A 20,720-nucleotide genomic window follows, 5' to 3' on the forward strand; every position below is an offset into this window, starting at 1 on the left:
TGGAGGCTGGTACAATTGCAACATTTAAAAGGCATTTGGATGGGTATATGAATAGAAAGGGTTTAGAGAGTTATGGGGCAAGTGCAGGTAAATGGGACTAGATTAATTTAGGATATCTGTTTGGCATGGACAAATTGGTAACAAGGCTCTGTTTCCACACTGTACATCTCTATGACTCCATAACTGTAAGATTATTCTGAGAAATGCAACTTCTGGGGCGTTTAGCTTGTGGTGAGTTTGCTGCGATCTCGTGATGGAATAAGCACGAGTGGTCAATATTCACGCATTGATCTGCTTCTGACACATGCAAGTGCAACTAGTGTTTGACGAAATGATTGCATCTCAGTTTGTTTTATAATGAAACTGAAACTCTGGTTAAGAGGGATTGAAAAAGGGTTGGCAGGCAGGAACAGAGTCCGAACATTGAAGTATTGAGAAGAACGATACCAGTAGTTGTTTTGTGTGGGAGGAAATTGATTATGATGGCAAGACAAGGCAAAACTTAAATGAGATCGACGCATCGTCAGCAGAAATGCTCCCAGTTACAATTGACATGTATTGAGGGCTGTAGTCAAGACTGATCTCTACGCTGATAGCAAAGAGTCGACAATGGCAACATAACAAAAGGTGAAATGATCTCCAATTTACAATAGATTAGGGCATTGCTTTTGTTTTAGTTCGCAAGATTTAATAAGCTTTTCAAATCCTGCCTTACTGCCACTTGTTTTGCTTTCACTGCTGGTCGTAGTCCGTGGAGGTATTTGTTTTTGCGTTTCAAACATCTGAACCTGGTTGTATTTCTCAACGAAAGGAAATGTTCATCAAACATCAGATACAAAGAGCAGTGTGTGTACGCGTGTGCGTGAGAGAGAGAGTGTTGGGGGGTGTCCGTCTCTGGGTTAGGGAGTTTGTCTGTTTGTGTACGGTGTGTGTGTCTCTGTCAGTGTGTGTGTCCGAGTATTTCCAACGGACCGGTTTATCTGTCTTTCACAAGTTAGAGTCACTGCTTTAGAAAATGTTAGCTATAGCTTTGAATCTTTTGCTTACCAACGTTCAGTAACAAACTGAAACGCTTTGTCTTTCTGTAGGTAATGTCAGATGCCTCTATAGCATTTCCATCTTTCACTTCTCTTTGTGTATATCTTGCAATATTTGTTCCTTGTGGAGTCATAGAGTCATCGAGATGTATAGCATGGAAACAGACCCATCAGTCCACTTGTCCATGCTGACCAGATATCCCAACCCAATCTAGTCCCACCTGCCAGCACTGGCCCATATCCCTCCAAACCCTTCCTACTCAGGGACCCATCCAGATGTCCTGGAAATGTTGCAATTGTACCAGCCTCCACCACTTCCTCTGGCAGCTCATTCCATACACTCACCACCGTATGGGTGAAATAGTTGCCCCTTAGGTCTCTTTTATATCTTTCCCCTCTCACCCTAAACCTATGCCCTCTAGTTCTAGACTCCCCACCCCAGGGAAAAGACTTTGTCTATTTATCCTATCCATGCCCCTCATGATTTTGTAAACCTCTATAGGGTCACCCCTCAGCCTCAGCTCCAGGTAAAACAGCCCCAGCCTATTCAACCTCTCCCTATAGCTTAAATCCTCCAACCCTGACAACATCCTTGTAAATCTTTTCGGAACCCTTTCAAGTTTCCAAATATCTTTCCGATAGGACGGAGACCAGAATTGCATGCGATATTCCAAAAGTGGCCTAACCAATGTCCTGTACAGCCGAAACATGATCTCCCAACTCCTGTACTCAATACTCTGACCAATAAAGGAAAGCATACCAAATGCCTTCTTCACTATCCTATCTACCCCGCAACTCCACTTTCAAGGAGCTATGAACCTGCACTCCAAGTCTCTTTGTTCAGCAACACTCCCTAGAACCTTACCATTAAGTGTATAAGTCCTGTTAAGATTTGCTTTCCCAAAATGCAGCTCCTCGCATTTATCTGAATTAAACTCCACCGCCACTTCTCAACCCATTGGCCCATCTGATCATGATCCCGTTGTGATCTGAGATAACCTTCTTCGCTGTCCACTACACCTCCAATTTTGGTGTCACCTGCAAGCTTACTAACTATATCTCTTATGCTCATATCCAAATCATTTATATAAATGATGATTGATTAGTGATTGAGCACCTACTGAAATCCAAAAGATTCACAATCCTAAGTGCGGCTATTTCTCCTCATCTCATTCCTAAAGAACCATCTGAGTACCTTGAGATGATTTCCCAGCCAAGGCAAGCAAACTCTTGGCATCCATCATGTCAAGTGCTCTCAACCTTATATGTTCCAGTGAGATCATCTTTCTTACTTCAGAGGATAAAGGCCCTTTTGCCTGAGTAACAGTCAATTTTATTCATATTAACTCTACTTTTAACCTGTAACCTAATGAATTTTAAAAGCTTGAAACTATATATAGTGGGGACAGAGAGGATTGGGACTTTGCATCTTACTGGTATTGGGGTTAATGTTTGTTTTTTGCGAAGGAGCCTCCAGCCACCAGCCATGTCACCCTCCTTTATCTTCCTATTGTTGGGTTGGGCTATCATTGAGATTAACACTGTCCCACTGCCCATACCTTTATTCTTCTCATCTCCCTGCAGGGAAAAGAAAGAAGACAAAGCAAGGCAATAAAAAGTGAAGAAAGCTCTTGAAAATTCCTCTCCTTACCCATAACAGGCATAGCGGGTGGAGGGTGGGAATGAGTGGGAGGGAGGGGGGAGTGTGGTGTGGAAGAGGAGAACCAAAACCCATCTGGAGATACAAAGTGTCCCATCAGTCCATATTTCCCAGGACTATTGGTGTCAGCTTATTCTCCAATCCTGCCAAACTGGGACAATGCTAAGTATCAGCAAGTGACCCAGACTTCCAGGCTCAGAGGTCTTGTGAGTGGAGCAACACAGCAGACTTGGGAGAAGGAGAGAGATGGGAGGACCATTTGGAACAATGGATGCTTTCAAATAAATTTGATGGAGAACTGTTCATCACATCATGTTTTATTTACCTGTAGCAGTTCTTATGAATTTAGATGTAAAAAAGTCAGAATAAGAGTTAGACCATTCAGCATCTAATTGGATCTCATTGGATCAGAACTGATCCATGTCTTAACTTCATACATTGTAATCCATTCAGATTCCATAACCCTTCATAAGCTTTACTGACAAAAACCTACTAATTTGAAATCTTGAAGGGAATGCAATGACTATTAAGCAGATTGATGCCTGGCCTCCAGGGGTTAAGTTATGAGGCAAGGGTTCAAAAGCTAAGCTCGTGTTCCCTGCAGTTTAAAAGGTTAAGGGGAGATTTTACAAAATATTATGGTTAACAGTTATAACAGGAATGTTTCCCTGTAATATTCGAAGCAGCATTACGTTATTTCGTTTAAACAATTGAAATCAAAGGGATGTTATATATTTACATTTAGTGCCCCATGATGTAATTTGAAACCCCATGAGCCTCATTTAAAAATAAGAAAGAGTCCATTTCCCACAAGGGAGTATATAATAAAATCATTGTGGTTTCTTTTCTCAGAGACATCCAATCTGTGTTTCTGAGTAGCAGTCTCTTATTTTAACAATAATAATTGGTGATTTATTTGGTCATAGAGCCACAGAGATATACAGCACGGAAACAGACCCTTTGCTGTAACTCATCCATGCAATCCAGATATCCTGAATAAATCTAGTCCCATTTGCCAGCATTTGGCCTATATCCCTCTAAACACTTTCTACGATATATCCAGATACCTTTTAAATGTTGTAATCATACCAGCCTCCACCACTTCCTCTGGCAGCTCATTCCATACACGTACCTTAGGTCCCTTTTATATCTTCCCCTTCTCACCTTAAACCTATGCCATCTAGCTTTGTACTCCCCCACCCCAGGGAAAAGACTTTGCCTGTTTATCCTATCCATGCTCCTCATGATTTTATAAACCTCTATAAGGTCACCCCTCAGCCTCCAGAGAAAATAACCCCAGCCTATGCAGCTCTCCTTGCAGCTCAAACCTTCCAACCCTGGCAACATCCTTGTAAATCTTTCTGAACTCTTTCAAACTTCACAACATCCATCCTATAGTAGGGAGACCAGAATTGCACACAAAAGTGACCGAACCAATGTCCTGTACAGCCGCAACATGACGTCCCAATTCCTATACTAAATGCACTGAGCAGTAAAGGAAGCATATCAATGCCTTCTTCACTATCCTATCGACCTGCGATTCCACTTTCAAGGAGCTATGAACCTGCACTCCAAGGAGAAAGTGAGGACTGCAGATGCTGGAGATCAGAGTCAAGAATGTGGTGCTGGAAAAGCACAGCAGGTCAGGCAGCATCCAAGAGAGTTAACGTTTTGGGCTTAAGATCTTGATCAATTCCTGATGAAGAGCTTAAGCTTGAAACGTTGATTCACCTGCTCCTCGGATGCTGCCTGACCTGCTGCTCTTTTCCAGCATCGCACTCTTGACCTGCACTCCAAGATCACTTTGTTCAGTAACATTCAAAGGACCATTCCATTAAGTTTATAAGTCCTACCCTAAGATGCCTCTCCAAAATGCAGCTCCTCACATTTATTTAAATTAAACTCCATCTGCCACTCCTCCCATTTAAATGGCCCATCTGACCAAGATCCCACTGTACTCTGAGGTAGCTTTCTTCGCTGAACACTCTACCTCCAAGTTTGGTCTCATCTACAAACTTACTAACCATACCTCCTTTGTTCACATCTAAATCATTTATATGGTCAAAAAGTCTTATACTGTTAAAACTGTTCTGATTGTAGTGAGCACTCAAATGTACTTTTTTATAACCATTAGTTATCGATTTTATACTTTTTAAAATATTCATTAGTTAACTATTATCATGTTCATTAATATTTGGGTTTTAATTATACACACTTTCTTGTGAACGCCAATACTTATTTATCAACTTAATCCAAAAGTCTGCACCATGTTTCTCCTGAATCATATGAACACATCATCAAACACATCTTCAAAGTGGCCTTAAGTATCAGATCTGGGTTGATTTTTCTCCCATGTGAATACTTACGCCATTGCTGAATTTTCTCCCATATGAATAGTTCCACCAAGAACATGTTTACCAACTTAGCTGCGCACAACCTATCCTGGGTCTCTCTTTGTAAGCATGCATGTCTCAGACTTTTGTACAGGCGTATCTGTTCAGATTGCAGCATAAGCCCAAATGTAGAGACCACTTTGTTCAGAGCATAGTTTAACTATCTATGCATATGCAGCAAACAATATAAGTACCTGTATGTAGATTTCTTTTGTGCAAAATGGTAGCTCCCAGTCTTAAATAATAATGCCACAGCATCCGAGTACAGAAACAAACTGTTTCCAACAGTAATTGCATTCAAGTAATGTTACTTGTTTTGTACAAATATTTTAAACAGGTTCCTTAAAGTCCTAAGAGAAGGATGGCCACTTACTGCTTTCCAAAACTTTTGTATATTATTGTGATTGTTTTTTGCCCATCCACTATAACCAATAGTAAGTATTCTTGGTGCATAATTTCTGCCATTTTTAGTATTTCACCAATATATGGTTTTACCATAAATTTTAAATGTTAACTGATATCCACATTTATTGCAGATTCATTTATAACTTTGGATTGTAACAGTCCATTGACTGGAATACATAACCACCGCATTGTTTTGGTTTGTGAGTATAAGTCACATTGGGAGAAAAATTGCAATATTAGCTGGAACTTCAATGTGAATTCTCATTCGACTGAAATCCTATGCACATCTGACAATGAAACGACTGGTCAGAAACAAAAAAGATGTGTTACAGATTACAAAAAGGTATCATTGATAATTGAGAAATCAGAAATTGTGGATGAAGGGAATTATCAGATTTTCATAAACTGTGGGCCAGGTGGCTACAAGTATAAAAACATCCAACTTTTCATTCATGGTAAGTAAAGAAAATCTATTTTTGGTCAACAAAACAGTACACATGATTACAATATTTAAAAGAAGACTTTTAAGATGAAAACTAATACAATTGCATCAGTAAAGAAACTATTTGCATTATTGGTCTATTCTGTGTCAATACAATCTCTTGTTCCTAAGTACTTGTGATTCATCACGGGTAACCATGCATTTACAGAATTGGCTGTAATACTGTCATCATATCATCAGCCAGAGTTCCTGCTACTTATTGTTGTCAACTGATACTTTCTGAAAATGCACATAAGTAGGCATTGGATGAGGATGTGATTGAGCTTGGTATAATGTCTCAGTGGTTAAAGTTCCTGTCATCATTTACTTCCAGGATTCACAAATGATAACTGCCACATTGGTTAAGGTATTTGAGAACTGCTGGCACACAATATCACCATGCTCCAGTATTAGTCACTGCTTTTATGTAAGGAGGGAAAATGTAATTGAAATGAATGATTTAAAGTTGCTCATTCAGTTTACTTAAGCAAGATTTCAAACTTGAATAATGGTATGAGTTTGGGCCAATTCAGTCGAAATAGAAGTATTGGAAAATTAATGTTTCTGACTCTAATTGGAAGATTGGTGTTGATTTTGTTTAATCCAGCTGTACAATCACAGGTTTGGAGACGAAAGTTGAAACTTGTAAAACATGTTTTTCAGCTCCATATACTGTTCTGCAAGTATCCAAAAGGATTGAAGGTGGTGAGAAAGGTCTCTCTTGTACTACACTTGGATATCCATTGGCAAAACCCCACTGGGAAAATGAAAATGGCACTAACTTGGCAGCTAATTTGAGTGTAACACGAACAAAAGATAAGTTGTTCAACATCACTACTTACATTCCAGTTAGTGGAGAACTATGCACCATAAACTATAGCTGCTCTTTATGCTATGAAAATTCATATATTTCTACAAGTAAGTTTTATTTAATTTACTTCCACTTGAAACAAAAGATTTTGCATGTTTCAGTTGTGTAAGTTGTCTAGTAGACATGTAGGAAAGAAAATATATGGACTGAGGGAAATCAAAATGCACTAACAAACATTCATGGCTGGCACGGTGGCACAGTGGTTAGCACTGCTGCCTCACAGCGCCAGAGACCCGGGTTCAATTCCCGCCTCAGGCAACTGTCTGTGTGGAGTTTGCACATTCTCCCTGTGTCTGCGTGGGATTCCTCCAGGTGCTCCGGTTTCCTCCCCTAGTCCAAAAATGTGCAGGTTAGGTGAATTGGCCGTGCTAAACTGCCCATAGTGCTAGGTGCAGGGGTAAATGTAAGGGAATGGGTATGGGTGGGTTGCTCTTCAGAGGGTTGGTGTGGACTTGTTGGGCCGAAGGGCCTGTTTCCACACTGTAAGAAATCTAAATCTATATACAAACACTCCTATTAGGAGCAGGAGTGGTCCACTCAGATGCTTGAGATTGCTCCATTACCAATAAGGTCTGCAACCCTGCCTATCACTGATAACTTTCCACCTCTTTGCTTAACAAGAATCTGTTGAACTCTGCCTTAAAAATATGCAAGGATTTTGCTTCCACCACTTTTTTTGCAAAGTGAGCTCCGAAGACTCACAACCTTCTGAAAAAAACCATCATGTCTTTGTTTTAATTGAGTGGCATCCTGACCTTGAAAAAGAGATCCCAAGTTCTATTTTTTTTTCCAGAAGAGCTAACATCCATATCTAAAGTGTCAAAACCTCTCAAATACTTCATGTTTAAATCAAGTTACTGAATTCCAGTGGATACAAGCCTAGGCTGTCCAACCTTTCCTTATAAGACCACTTGCTTTGTGTCACCAATAAATTTGGCAACCATACCTTCTGTCTCTTCATCTAAATCATTTAGTTAAATTGTAAACATTTGAAGTCCTAGCACTGATCACTGTGAAATAACATTCATTATGTCTTATCAACCTGAAAAAGAATCATTTATGCCCACTCTCTGCTTTCTGATAGCCAAACAATCTACTATTCATGTCAGTAAGCCAGTGTCAGTTTTCATTTTCCACAATACTCTTTGATATGGTATCTTATCAAATCCCTTCTAGGATTTTAAATACAGTGCATCCATCAGTTCCCCTTTATCCACTACACATGTTACCTCCTTTGAGAACTCCAGAGGATTGGTTTTCACAAAACAATGTTCACATTTGATTAACCTTAACTTGTACAAATGCCATGCACTGATTTCTTTAATAATAACTTCTAATATTTACCTTGTTTAAAATCTAACTGGTCTGCAGTTTCTTACTTTCTGTTTCTCTCCTTTTTTGAATAAGGGACTTATATTAACTATTCCTATCTAATGGGACTGTCCGAGAATCAAGGGAATTTTGGAAAATTAAAACTAACTTGTCAGTGATCACTCTAGCAACTCTTTATCAGACCAAGGATGAAGTGCATCTGCCCCAGGCACTTGTCAGCTCAGAGCTCCAACAACTTATTCAGAATGGCTTCTCTGGTGATTGAGATTTTCTGGAATTCCTCCCTTTCTCCATTTCCTGATTAATCACTGCTTCTGAGATCTGACTTGTATCCTCTTCAGTAAGGACTGATGCAAATTACCCATTCGATTCATCTGCCATATCTTTATTTTTCATTAAAAATTCTTCAGTCTCACTTTCTATTTGAACAATGCTGACTCTGTTAACTCTTGTTAAATATTTTCTTTACATACGTACCGAAACTCTTATTCTTTGTTTGCATATTTATGGCTAGCTTTCTTTCATCATCTAATTTATCCCACTTTAATATTCTTTTTTCATTCTTTGATTTTCTTTGTACTTTGTCCAACCTTCTGACCTATAAATTATCTTTACACAATTATATGCTTTCTCTTTCAATCTGATATTACCTTTAACATTTCTGATTAATCACTGATGGTGAGTTCAGCCCTTGAATTTTTGTTTACTCATTGGAATTTATTTATTCTGTGTATCCTAAAATATCCTCTTAAATGTCTACCAGTATTGATTTGTCCTTTAACCTGATTTGCCAATTCACTTTAGCTGTCTGTCCTTTCATGCCCCATAATTGTAAGTTTTTTTAAACAATAAAAATTGTACCCACTCCACTTTTCCTCAAATCAAATATAAAATGTCATATTATAATTGTGGCTACCTGAGGACATATTTGCTATCAGACTATTAATCAATCCTATCTCATTGCACAAAGCCAGAAAATGCTGTTATAGAATCGCAGAACTCTTCAAATGCAGAAGGAAGCAAGTGGGCCGACTGAGTCTGTTCCACCTGTCCAATAGGTATTATGACTTAGTGCCTTTCTCCTGCCTTTTTCTTTATACATTATCTTTATTTAAATAATTATCCACTGTCCCCTTGAATGTCTCAATTAACTTGCCTCTATCACATTTCCTTGCCATGCCTTCAATATCTGAACTACTCATGTGAAGAAGTTTAATTTATCATTAAATATGCCTTTCAAACTTGATCTTTTTCACAACCGTTCACAGTTTCTCTCTATCAACTCTATCCAGCCCCCTCATGATTTTGACAATTTCTATCTGGTCTCCTCTTAACTTTCTACTGTTCAAGGAGAACAGTGCCAACCTCTGTTGGTGGAACTGCTGACACGGTGGCACAGTGGTTAGCACTGCTGCCTCACAGCGCCAGAGACCCGGGTTCAATTCCTGACTCAGGCGACTGACTGTGTGGAGTTTGCACGTTCTCCCCGTGTCTGCGTGGGTTTCCTCCGGGTGCTCCGGTTTCCTCCCACTGTCCAAAGATGTGCAGGTCAGGTGAATTGGCCATGCTAAATTGCCCGTAGTGTTAGGTAAGGGGTAAATGTAGGGTGGGTTGCGCTTCGGCGGGGCAGTGTGGACTTGTTGGGCCGAAGGGCCTGTTTCCACACAGTAAGAAATCTAATCTCTGTAATCTCTGTAATCTATCACTGTTGCTGAAGTTTCGCATCTCTCGAACTATTTTTGTAGTTCACTTCTGTACTCTCCAATGTGTTCACATCATTCCTAATATCCTAGATCCAGAACATTAGTTGAGGTCTAGTTGAGGTCCAGTTGAGGTCTAACAAGTTCAGCATCACCTCCATTCTCTTGTACTACAAATAAGGACATGCAAGTTCTGGGCCTCCTCCATTAATAAGGACATGCAAGCCCTGTGCCACTGCCAAATCCAAGCCACTCGACAACTGAAGGAAGAATGCCTCATCTGCTGCCTTGGGACCCTTCAACCATATGGCATCAACATCAACTTCACCAAATTCCACATCGCCCTTCCCCCCACCTCATTTCAAATGCAACCCTCCAACTTGGCACTGTCCTCTTGAACTGTCCTGCATATCCATCTTCCTTCCCAACTATCCGCTCCACACTCCCCACCGACCTACACAATTGCCCCCCACCTGAACTCACCTATCACCTTCCCAGCTACCTTCCACTCTCCCACCCCCATCCCCTATTTCTCTCTCAACCCCCTTCCCCCTCCACATTCCTGATGAAAGGCTTATGCCTGAAACATTGACTCTCCTGCTCCTCGGAAGCTGCCTGACCTGCTGCCACACTTTTTGATCCCTATTAATAAAGCTGAGGATACTGTATGTTTTACATACTGCTGTCCCTACCTGTCCTGTACCTTTGAAGATCTGTACCAATATCCATTTAGGTCATGCTGCTCCTGCACCCCCTTTAGAAATGCGTCTCTTATTTTAGCTGTCCATGTTCTTCCCGCCAAAATACATTGCCCCACTCTTCTCTGCATTGAACTTTATCTTCCACCTGTCTGCTACTTCACCAATTTGTCTATGCCCTTTTGAAGTTCAACACTGATCTCCTCACAGTTTATAATTCTTCCATGTTTTGTATTATCACAAACTTTGAAATTGTCCCTTGCACATTAAGATCTAGATATATATTAGGAAAAGAAATATTCCGATATTAACTATTGCGGAACCTCTAATACAAATCTTCTTCCAGTGTGAAAAACATCCATTGACCATTATTCCCAGATTCTGATCACTCAACCAGTTTTGCATTCCCACTGCTACCAACCCTTTTATTCCATGAGCTACACCTTTTCTCACAAGTTTGTTGTGTGGTACATTATCAAATGTCTTTAGAAAGTGTTTGTATATGCCACATCAGCAGCATTACCCTCATTGACCCTTTCTATTACTTCCTTTAAAAACCCCCGCATGTGACTTAAACAACAAGTTCTCTAGAAGTTTATATCGGCCTTTCCTAATCAGCCCACGTTTTTCAGGTGACTTCCAATTCTATTCTGAATAATTCTTTCGAGACACTTCCTCACTACTGAAGTTAAACTGGTCTATTTTTGTGGGTTTATCTTAATTTTTTTTTAGCAAAGTCATGATGTTTGCAATTCTCCAATTTCCTGGCACCACCCCAAGACCTGGAAGACTGAATGATTACGGTCAGTGCCCCTGCAATTTCCATTCTCACCTCCTTTGTAACCTTGCATATTATCTTAGGAAACCATTCCGAACATATTCTATGAACATCTTATCCAGGCTACTTTTGTCCATTTGAGTTTTCCATTCTCTCTGTAGATTAAATCTCCCATGGTTATCACAGTGCCCTTTTGACAAGCAAAAAGGAGAAAGTGAGGACTGCAGATGCTGGAGATCAGAGCTGAAAAATGTGTTGCTGGAAAAGCGCAGCAGGTCAGGCAGCATCCAAGGAGCAGGAGAATCGACGTTTCGGGCATAAGCCCTTCTTCAGGAAGGCTAATGCCCGAAACGTCGATTCTCCTGCTCCTTGGATGCTGCCTGACCTGCTGCGCTTTTCCAGCAACACATTTTTCAGCACCTTCTGACAAGCGCTCATTATTTCTTGTTTTATCCTCTCCCTCATAAATGTGGTTGCTGATGGATATTTAGATTTAGATTTAGACTTTATTGTTACATGCACTCAAGTACAGGAGCACAGTGAAAAGGTTTCAATGTGGCCACACACTGTGCCATCTTAGTACAAAAACCAAGGTAGAAAGAAATAAGGAACAAAGTTAAAAGTTAAACGTAACAGTCACCCTTATTATTGAAAAAAGTAAAATTTAAGTTAAACATTGCAGTCCTTCTTAGTATTAAATTGAAAAATAAATAAATAAAGCTAAGAATGCAACCATTGTAAGGGATCTGTATACCACTTCCACAAGATTTTTGCCTTTTTAATTTCTCATTTCTACCCAAACTGTTTCCACATCACGTAGAGCACTATTTAACATTGCTTGTTTCTTCAAGGCAGACAGCTGGAAAAAAATGTTAAAACTAATCTAAAGTAAGGAAATTCCAAGGTACTAGCTTCTCTGATGATTGAAGGCAGATAGTAAATGTTATAACAAATCAGCATCTCTTTAAATTAATAGCTATAACTTTTAATTGAGATATTATTATTGGCTGCAGAAGGTAATATAGCAATGAGCAAGTACAGCAAGGGAATAAACTCCTGAGTTTTAAGTGAATGCATTTCATTGAGATGGAACACAAAACATAGTGCTTTGGTATAAATATATATTCTGTATTTAGTGTGGAACTTCCCAATATGTTACTGGCTGGAGAAAGTTGGGTAATGTTCAAGTCCCAGGCATTAACAGCTTTCACCATGAGCAGCACAAAAAATTCAAACTCCACTTTCCCTAACTGATTCAGAAATCCCCTTGGTAGAGATTTTGTTTATAAAGCCAAGTACATGCCAAAATGAATTATTTTTCATGCGCACTAATTTCATTTTCATTGGATCTACACCACCCAGCCTGATTTTTGTTTTTCTGTAGTTGGAACCAGTGTCAGTTAATAGTGTCAGAAAAATGATTACCATTATATAGATTTATTAATAAAAGCATTAATCACTGTCATTTTGTAAATGTGATGCTTTTTAAAAAATGTATGGAATCATTTTCTGTACTCCTGAAGCTCTTAAGAAAGTTGCTTAGATCACTGTCCTAAATTTCTGAGCGATTCAATATGGCAAGAAACTCAACTCCCTCAAATCCGGTGACTTAAGTCTCGGACTAAGCGAGATTAGAAACTCAACAATATGGCCAAGGTGATGGAAGGCTCAATGGCTCTTGATCTGATGTGAGCATGTATAGAGCAGACTGCTCAGAGTGGACATTAATGGCTAGTGATGTCAATGGAGAAAAGAACAGGGTCCCAGCTTGGAGCTAGAGCTATTTTAAAGAGGTGTCTATTACAATGCAGAGTAGAGCCAGAAGCTCTCAGCTGCTAAGATGGAGTTTGAGATCAGTTAACGTCATTATTAACTTAAAACTGCATTTGATTGCCATGTGACATGCAGGTTACAGGAAATTACACAGTCAGTTTTTAAAATTATATTTGCAATCTCTCAGCAATAGTGAACCCAGCATCTAATGGGATACTAATTTGTTACTAAGCAATACTTCGTCCCCTGACAAAGCACAACATGAATCAAACTGAACCAATACCAACATCAAAATGTCTTTCTTCTCTGCTTATTAAAATATGGAGTATCTGTTGCATAAGTTAGACTACAAGAATTTTTCTATATTTAAGACCTTAGTAAATTAGTAAATAATTTCTGCTTCTTATTAGCAGATTCAGACAACAAGCTCTTGTCCTGACTCAGCATGTTTGGCTGCCAGGTGGACATGCTGCTAACATTCAATAACTTCCTGTCATTTGTTTTCCTGTTTCCTGTGTCTGAATACTTCTTGTTGATTGAATGCCACTTATGACAATGTGGCCAACAGCAACATCTAGTCATATGGCAGAAATTCCAAAATGGAATTAGTTGTAGTCAGCACTTAATGCAATTAACTCAGGGCATTTAAACTCACAATTTAATATAATTTGCTCCATTCTGATCTCAATGACTGGTGTTTGAATTAAAGCTTTAGGAGTGCATGATATAAATTCGGTAATCAAAAGATCTCAATCATGCATGTCTGATTTCAGGATTGGAGTGTCCCAACAATGAAACATTCTCTCAGTCAAAGGAAGAAAAGATCAGAACAATTTTTGGTATTCATTTATCTCTGGGATTAATCATAGTCCTTTTAATACTTTTGGCACTTCTGGTGGCGTTTTCATCAAGCAAATTCGTCAAGGTATTATATCCATTTTGTTCATGGTAAAAGCAGAATTGTTGCTGCTTAAGATTCTGTTTTCCTTCACCAATTTTAATTCAATGTTTAAATACATTACGCTAATGTTTGAAAACCAGGGTCGGAATAAGTTACTCTGCTGGCCATTCCAAATTCCCTCTTGCCCCCAACCAGCCGGTAATTTTTGGGTGGGTTGGGTGTCTCAGTGGGAGGGTGGTTGGTTTGATGGCAGGCAAAACCTAGACCACATCAGGGTTGTTGCTAGCCTGTCCATAGAGGAGGTTATGATTAGATTAGATTACTTACATTGTGGAAACAGGCCATTTGGCTCAACAAGTCCACACCAACCCTCCAAGGAGCAACCCACCCAGACCCATGCCTCTACATTTACCCCTTCACCTAACACTATGGGCAATTTAGCATGGCTAATTCACCTAACCTACACATTTTTGGATTGTGGGAGGAAACCCACGCAGACACAGGGAAAATGTGCAAACTCCACACAGACATTTGCCTGAGGTGGGAATTGAACCTGGGTCTCTGGCACTGTAAGGCAGCAGTGCTAGCCACTGTGCCACCGTGCAACAGGTAAGCCAGCTTGGCTCACAGTGGCAAAAATTGGGCGGAGGATGTAGTTTCCTCACTGGGTCTCATCTCACATTGAGCACCCACCATCTCCAACCCCACTCAAATTCTGTCATACACATGTGCAGCTGGCCTAAGCAGGAAGGCTGTCTGTCTCTGGATGGTGTGATGGGGAGGGGGGGGGGTGGAATTGGGAAAGCCCACCATTACATTCTACCAACTGTGCAAAATTGCACTATCCTCCGTACCTGTCAAAGTGGCCTCTCCTCAATGTATGGGTCAATACAGTAAGGCCCAACCATCATTGACAGTGAAAATTGGGAATGCACAAGAAACTAGAACTGGTGCATTGTAGCATTCCAGAGGCTTTAAGGATGGAAGGGATCACATGGATATGAAGGCTTGAAGATAGGAAAGGATTTGAACATGAACTTAAAACTTTTAACTGAGAATTGTGAGCCAGTGTAAATCAGGGAACATATGGGTGATGAGTGGGCAGTATTTGATTTTAGTTGATTCACGGAGGCCAAAATGACTGGACATTTATGGAGGATGGAAGACATGTGGCCAGCTGAGAAAGCACTGGGATAGTCGAGATTGCAGAAAACTAAAGTGGGTATGAGAATTACTGCAGCAATTGGATTGAGGTAGGGACAGAGACAGGGAGCACTGCACAGTGAATGAAAAGGATATTCCAACTGGAGTCAGTGGTAATAATCAACAAATGGAACCGTGTTTGAATTTCATTTACTTTAGCTGAAAAAGCACTACATTGTAACTGCAGTGTCCCCGGTAGCTGGCTGAGATTAATTGATCTAATTTTAACCATTACATTTGATCTTAACTCCTCTCTACTTGACATTGGAATTGTCCACCAGAGATGTTCACTTTCACCAGAGATGTTCACCAGAGATATTAAAGCTTTCAGGAGCTAAAGGGGACTAATTTTAATTGACAATCTGTTATTTTCCAAGCCATGTTTGGCACAGTGGTTAGCACTGCTGCCTCACAGCAGGTTTGATTCCAATGTTGAGTCATTGACTGTGTGGAGTTTGCACTCCCTGTGCCTCTGTGGGGTTCTGTCGAGTGCTTCGGTTTTCTCCCACAGTCAAAAAATGTGCAGGTTAGGTAGATTGGCCATGCCAGAAGAGTTGCCCCATAGGCTCCAGGGTTGTGCGGGTCAGGTGAATTAAGCCATGGGAGATGCACGGTAATGGGGACAGAGTGAGGGGATGGATCTGGTTGGGATGCTGTCTGGAGGTTTGGTGAGGACTTGGTGAGCTGAATGGCCTTTTCCCGCACTGTAGATGATTCCACTACATAAAACTAAAAAAAGTTTTGATAAACACTAATAGAACAGCTAGAGTTTATCTGCTGTAGACTGTTATTTGATACATAATGTTGTACATGATTGCATAACTATTGCTAACATAAGTTACTTGAATCCTTCATTTTCTCTAAAGCATTCATACGAGCGAAAAGAATCAGCGTCACCTAATTTAATAGATAAGCAACTCTTTCTGGATATATAAGCTGAAATAAGAAGGACGGCCTTACCTTTTACGAACAAACTTTATTTCCAACGGATAATGCAGACTGAAGACGGCCTGGAATGACATTGATCTTATTAATCAATTTTCTACTAAATGCAATTTCTGTGAAAACATTGTATCAAATGATGTTAAAAAAACACTTCGTAGAAATTTACCTGTTTCTAAAAGGTATGCAAGAATAATCATGAAAAATATGAAAATAATTTTCCATATGACCACTGAGAAAAATTGTTATAATCACAATACAGTTATAACTACATTTAATGAAAACCACTGTCCTTGTTATTTGCATGGTTAGATTTCTTGGAATTGTAGTCGACTTTTCATGACAAAAATAGTTGTGATGATTCATAAAATAAAACGTTTTGCAATAATCCGACACCATGTTCAGAAGTTTTTAGTTATAAATTCAGATTAAGTACTTTTCATTCCCAGCAAACTGGAGTGGAAGTTTTTCTGTTAGTGTTTCATTGCAAATGTCAGTGTCCAACGGATATCTTGGAATCTTGGAATTTAATGGTTCTAAACTTCTGATCTGTGTAGGAATCCCTATTTCTGACCCAGATCAGACAAAATTTTGCCTCACTATAAAAAATATATCTTTCTACTTTTCTGCATTTTTGGTTGTGAACTGAAGTGATAAAATGGCTGTTTTAAAAACCAAGGATGTGGAAGGGATCATGGCAAATTTTGAAAGGAAGTTACTGAAACACATTCTCAGTGGTATTTACATTGCTGCTTTGTTTCAGCAGTGGAGGAAGCAGAGAGGCTGGCACCAGGGAATGTGTACACATAAGATTCAGTCAGCAACAAGTAGCTGATTGGTTCGAGAAGTTCTGACCAGCTCTGGATGATAAAGGCCTTCTGCCAGCCAATGACTCTACTCGTTAAATCTCAAAGCCCCTTATAAAAGTTATCATTGGCTTCTGGGTAGCCGAACTAGGTTTGGGTATGAACAACATTGCCAGAGATCTTCAGGTCATCTGGAAGAGGAGGTGGTTTGTCTGTCTGCAGGAGAACATATTTGAAACCTGAAGAAAGAGAGTTTATTTTCCCTCACCAGTTGCTGTAAACTGTTGCTTTTAACCAGTAAACTTTATAATTTATGAACAGGTCTCTCCATTCCGTTCACAAAGAAGTGAATAATATCTGATGAAGAAAAATTGAAGAACAGCAAATCCTGCCCAGCAATTGGATCATCTTAATACATCCTGTGGATGCAGGCTATTGAACACCCCACACCCATGACACCAATTTTTTTTGACTGTCTGTATGTGAATGTTGAGATACTTTTGTAAGGGGGTTCAAGTTTTAACTATTAGAGTTATATGTCAGCAGTTCATTGTTGCATACCTGTGTCAAGTCTTTTTTTTAAATAAACAGTCATTCATATTAAATATAGAATCCTGGTCCATATTTTCTGTTTGCCTGGTTCTAGAGAGACAGATAAATGGGAATTTTGCATACTTACTTTGATGAAATGTTTAATTTTTGCAATGTTTTTGGGAATAATGAGGCTGGATTTCCAGTGTGTTACTCCAGTATGTCATGACATACCAACATCCAGAAGAGTTTTCAGGACAGAATTTGAGACAAGAGCCTTCCCAGCTGAAGCGATGCAGACCAGTCCAGTTCAGCAAATCCACACAGGCAGCAGCAGAGTGGATCAGCACTGAATCAGCGCCTTTTTTTTCAGCAGTAATTGCTATATTCTGTGGTTTGAAGTGCCTAAAGCCAGTTTGACTACTGAGGGAAGGTAAATTTTTACAATAAGCGAGGGGTTTGGGTGTTGGTGTGTAACTGTGAGTGGTGCAGCTGGCATGTGGTTAGAGGAATAATATTATAGGTTGTGGGTACTACCAGTACCAGATGGGTAGGAGTAGGGTCTGAGATGGCTGAGGCATGCAGTGCAGTGGTGGGTGGTTTTTTTAGATTAGATTCCCTACAGTATGGAAACAGGCCCTTTGGCCCAACAAGTCCACACCGACCCTCCAAAGCGTAATGTACCCAGACCCATTCCCCTATATTTACCTCTGACTAAAGCACCTAACACTATGGGCAATATAGCATGGCCAATTGACCTGACCTGCACATCTTTGGATTGTGGAAGGAAACCGGAGCACCCAGTGGAAACCCACGCAGACACGGGGAGAACATGCAAACTCCACACAGTCAGTTGCCCAAGGCAGGTATCGAATCCAGGGTCCCTGGCGTTATGAGGCAGCAGTGCTGACCACTGAGCCGCCCTGCCACCCATGTTGGGTGGTTGTGATCTGAGAGGTGGATGTTGGAGGAATCTATTGGGTTTGGGGGGAAGTCAGGGTTCAAGTTAGGATTGGGGGTTTCAATATCCATGTGAGTCATCAGGAATTGGAATCGTATTGACGTGTAGAGTTCAGATCCAGGTGGTGTCAGGTGTTAGTTTGTGGGTGTTGATGGACCCAGGAGGATGGGTCAGGTATCTGGGGACAGTTGGTGGAGATACAATCTGGCAGTGTCAGTGGTGAGCTGGATGTGTCAGTTTTAACATTAGCTGGGAGTGAGAGCCACATTTATTCTGGCTAACAATTATTCCTCCAAAGTCACTGACTCTAACTCTGATTCCAGAAGATGGGTAATTGATATCTGAAATTTCTACTCCTGGGTAACTTCCACAAATTCAACTACACCTATTGGAAGATTTGGACCACAATGACAATTTTGGAGTGAGCAATGACTGAAATTTTATCCCGTCATCATGCATACAATTGGAAGCTTCACTGGAACAGGTTTGGCATTTTGCCCAGGTTATTGATATAAATATTGAGAAGCTGAAGCTTTGCTTTATATTCCTGGAGTAAATGGCTAGTTATGTCTCACCAAACATAAAGTATCCTCTGCAACTATAGTTTATCAACAATCCCCTGACTATTATTAAAATGTTGCATCTAAGTTTTCACTCTTCCAACTTTGCTGATACTTCTGCAGAAGACAAAGTGAGGACTGCAGATGCTGGAGATCAGAGTCGAGAGTGTGGTGCTGGAAAAGCACAGCAGGTCCAGCAGCATCAGAGGAGCAGGAGAATCGACATTTCGGGCATAAGTTCTTCATCAGGAATGAGGCTCATTCCCAATGAAGGGCTCATATCCAAAACGTCGATTCTCCTGCACATTGGATGCAGCCTGACCTGCTGTGCTTTTCCAGCACCATACTCCCAGATCTGATACTTCTGCATGTAACCATCAACTATTTTCTAGAAGTCCATGTAGACAATATTAATGGAAACTTCTCTATCTGTTATGGCAATGACTTCCTTGAAATGTTTGACTAGATTAGTCAGATATAATCTATCCTCCATTATCCACAATGACTCAAGGGATACATCTTGAAGTGTTCAGCCACTGTCTCTAATGACAATGACAAGTTTGCAATGTTTCCTGTTAAACTGATAGCTTCCAATTTTTCTTTACTTTAACGTCAATTGTTTCTAAAACAATGGGATAAAACATGCTGCTTTCCAATCCATCCAGCAACTCTTGAACATAGACAGCTTGGGAAAATTATGATGGAGACATTTGATTTTCTTCCTTGCCCATTTAATTTACATTATTCATAGGTGGGCTAGCCCAGATTTCTGTTTGGTCCCTATAAAACCGATGTACAGCATGGAAACAGACCCTTCGGTCCTCTGGCAGCTCATTCCATACACTCACCACCGTATGCATGAAATAGTTGCCCCTTAGGTCGCTTTTATATCTTTCCCCTCTCACCCTAAACCTATGCCCTCTAGTTCTGGAGTCCCTAAACCCAAGGGAAAAGACTTTGTCAATTTATTCTATCAATGCCCCTCGTGATTTTATAAACCTTTATAAGGTCACCCCTCAGCCTCTAACGCTCCAGGGAAAACAGCCCCAGCCTATTCAGCCTCTCTCTATAGCTCAAATCCTCCAACCCTGGCAACATCCTTGTAAATCTTTTCTGAACCCTTTCAAGTTTCACAACATCTTTCCAATAGGAAGGAGACCAGAATTGCATGCAATATTCCAAACGTGGCTTAGCCATTGTCCTGTACAGCTGTAACATGACCTCCCAACTCCTATACTCAATACTCTGACCATTAAAGGAAAGCATACCAAATGCCTTCTTCACTATTCTATCTACCTGCGACTCTACTTTCAAGGAACAATGAACCTGCACTCTAAGGTCTCTTTGTTAGCAACACTCCCCAGGATCTTACTATGAAGTGTATAAGTCCTGCTCTGATTTGCTTTCCCAAAATGCAGCACCTCACATTTATCTAAATTAAGCTCCATCTGCCACTTCTCAGCCCATTGGCCCATCTGGTCAAGATCCTGTTGTACTCTGAGGTAACCTTCTTCACTATCCACCACACCTCCAATTTTGGTGCCATCTGCAAACTTACTAACTATTCCTTCTGTGCTCACATCCAAATTATTTATATAAGTGACGAAAAGCAGTGGACCCAGATCCGGTCCTTGTGGTACTCCACCGGTCACAGGCCTTCAGTCTGAAAAACAACCCTCCAACACCAC

At 40.3% G+C, this 20,720-nt stretch overlaps 1 protein-coding gene across 2 annotated transcripts; it reads left to right on the top strand.

The window, feature by feature from the left end:
* The first annotated feature begins 318 nt into the window (after nucleotides 1-318).
* Nucleotides 319-17,585, top strand: LOC122562094 (CD276 antigen homolog). 2 transcript variants are annotated; one of them, XM_043714611.1, is made up of 8 exons: nucleotides 319-627; nucleotides 5,428-5,524; nucleotides 5,627-5,950; nucleotides 6,640-6,894; nucleotides 9,150-9,237; nucleotides 11,310-11,380; nucleotides 13,902-14,053; nucleotides 16,099-17,585. In XM_043714611.1, exons 2-8 carry the CDS (start codon nucleotides 5,452-5,454, stop codon nucleotides 16,165-16,167), a joined length of 1,032 nt encoding a protein of 343 aa, XP_043570546.1. In that variant the 5' UTR covers nucleotides 319-627; nucleotides 5,428-5,451; the 3' UTR covers nucleotides 16,168-17,585. The 2 variants fall into 2 exon arrangements, with proteins under 2 accessions (XP_043570546.1, XP_043570547.1); XM_043714612.1 differs by lacking the exons at nucleotides 9,150-9,237; nucleotides 11,310-11,380 and having other exon boundaries at nucleotides 326-627.
* Nucleotides 17,586-20,720: the final 3,135 nt, after the last annotated feature.

Source organism: Chiloscyllium plagiosum, chromosome 24, assembly GCF_004010195.1.
Source record: "Chiloscyllium plagiosum isolate BGI_BamShark_2017 chromosome 24, ASM401019v2, whole genome shotgun sequence".
Classification (NCBI taxonomy): Eukaryota; Metazoa; Chordata; class Chondrichthyes; order Orectolobiformes; family Hemiscylliidae; genus Chiloscyllium; species Chiloscyllium plagiosum.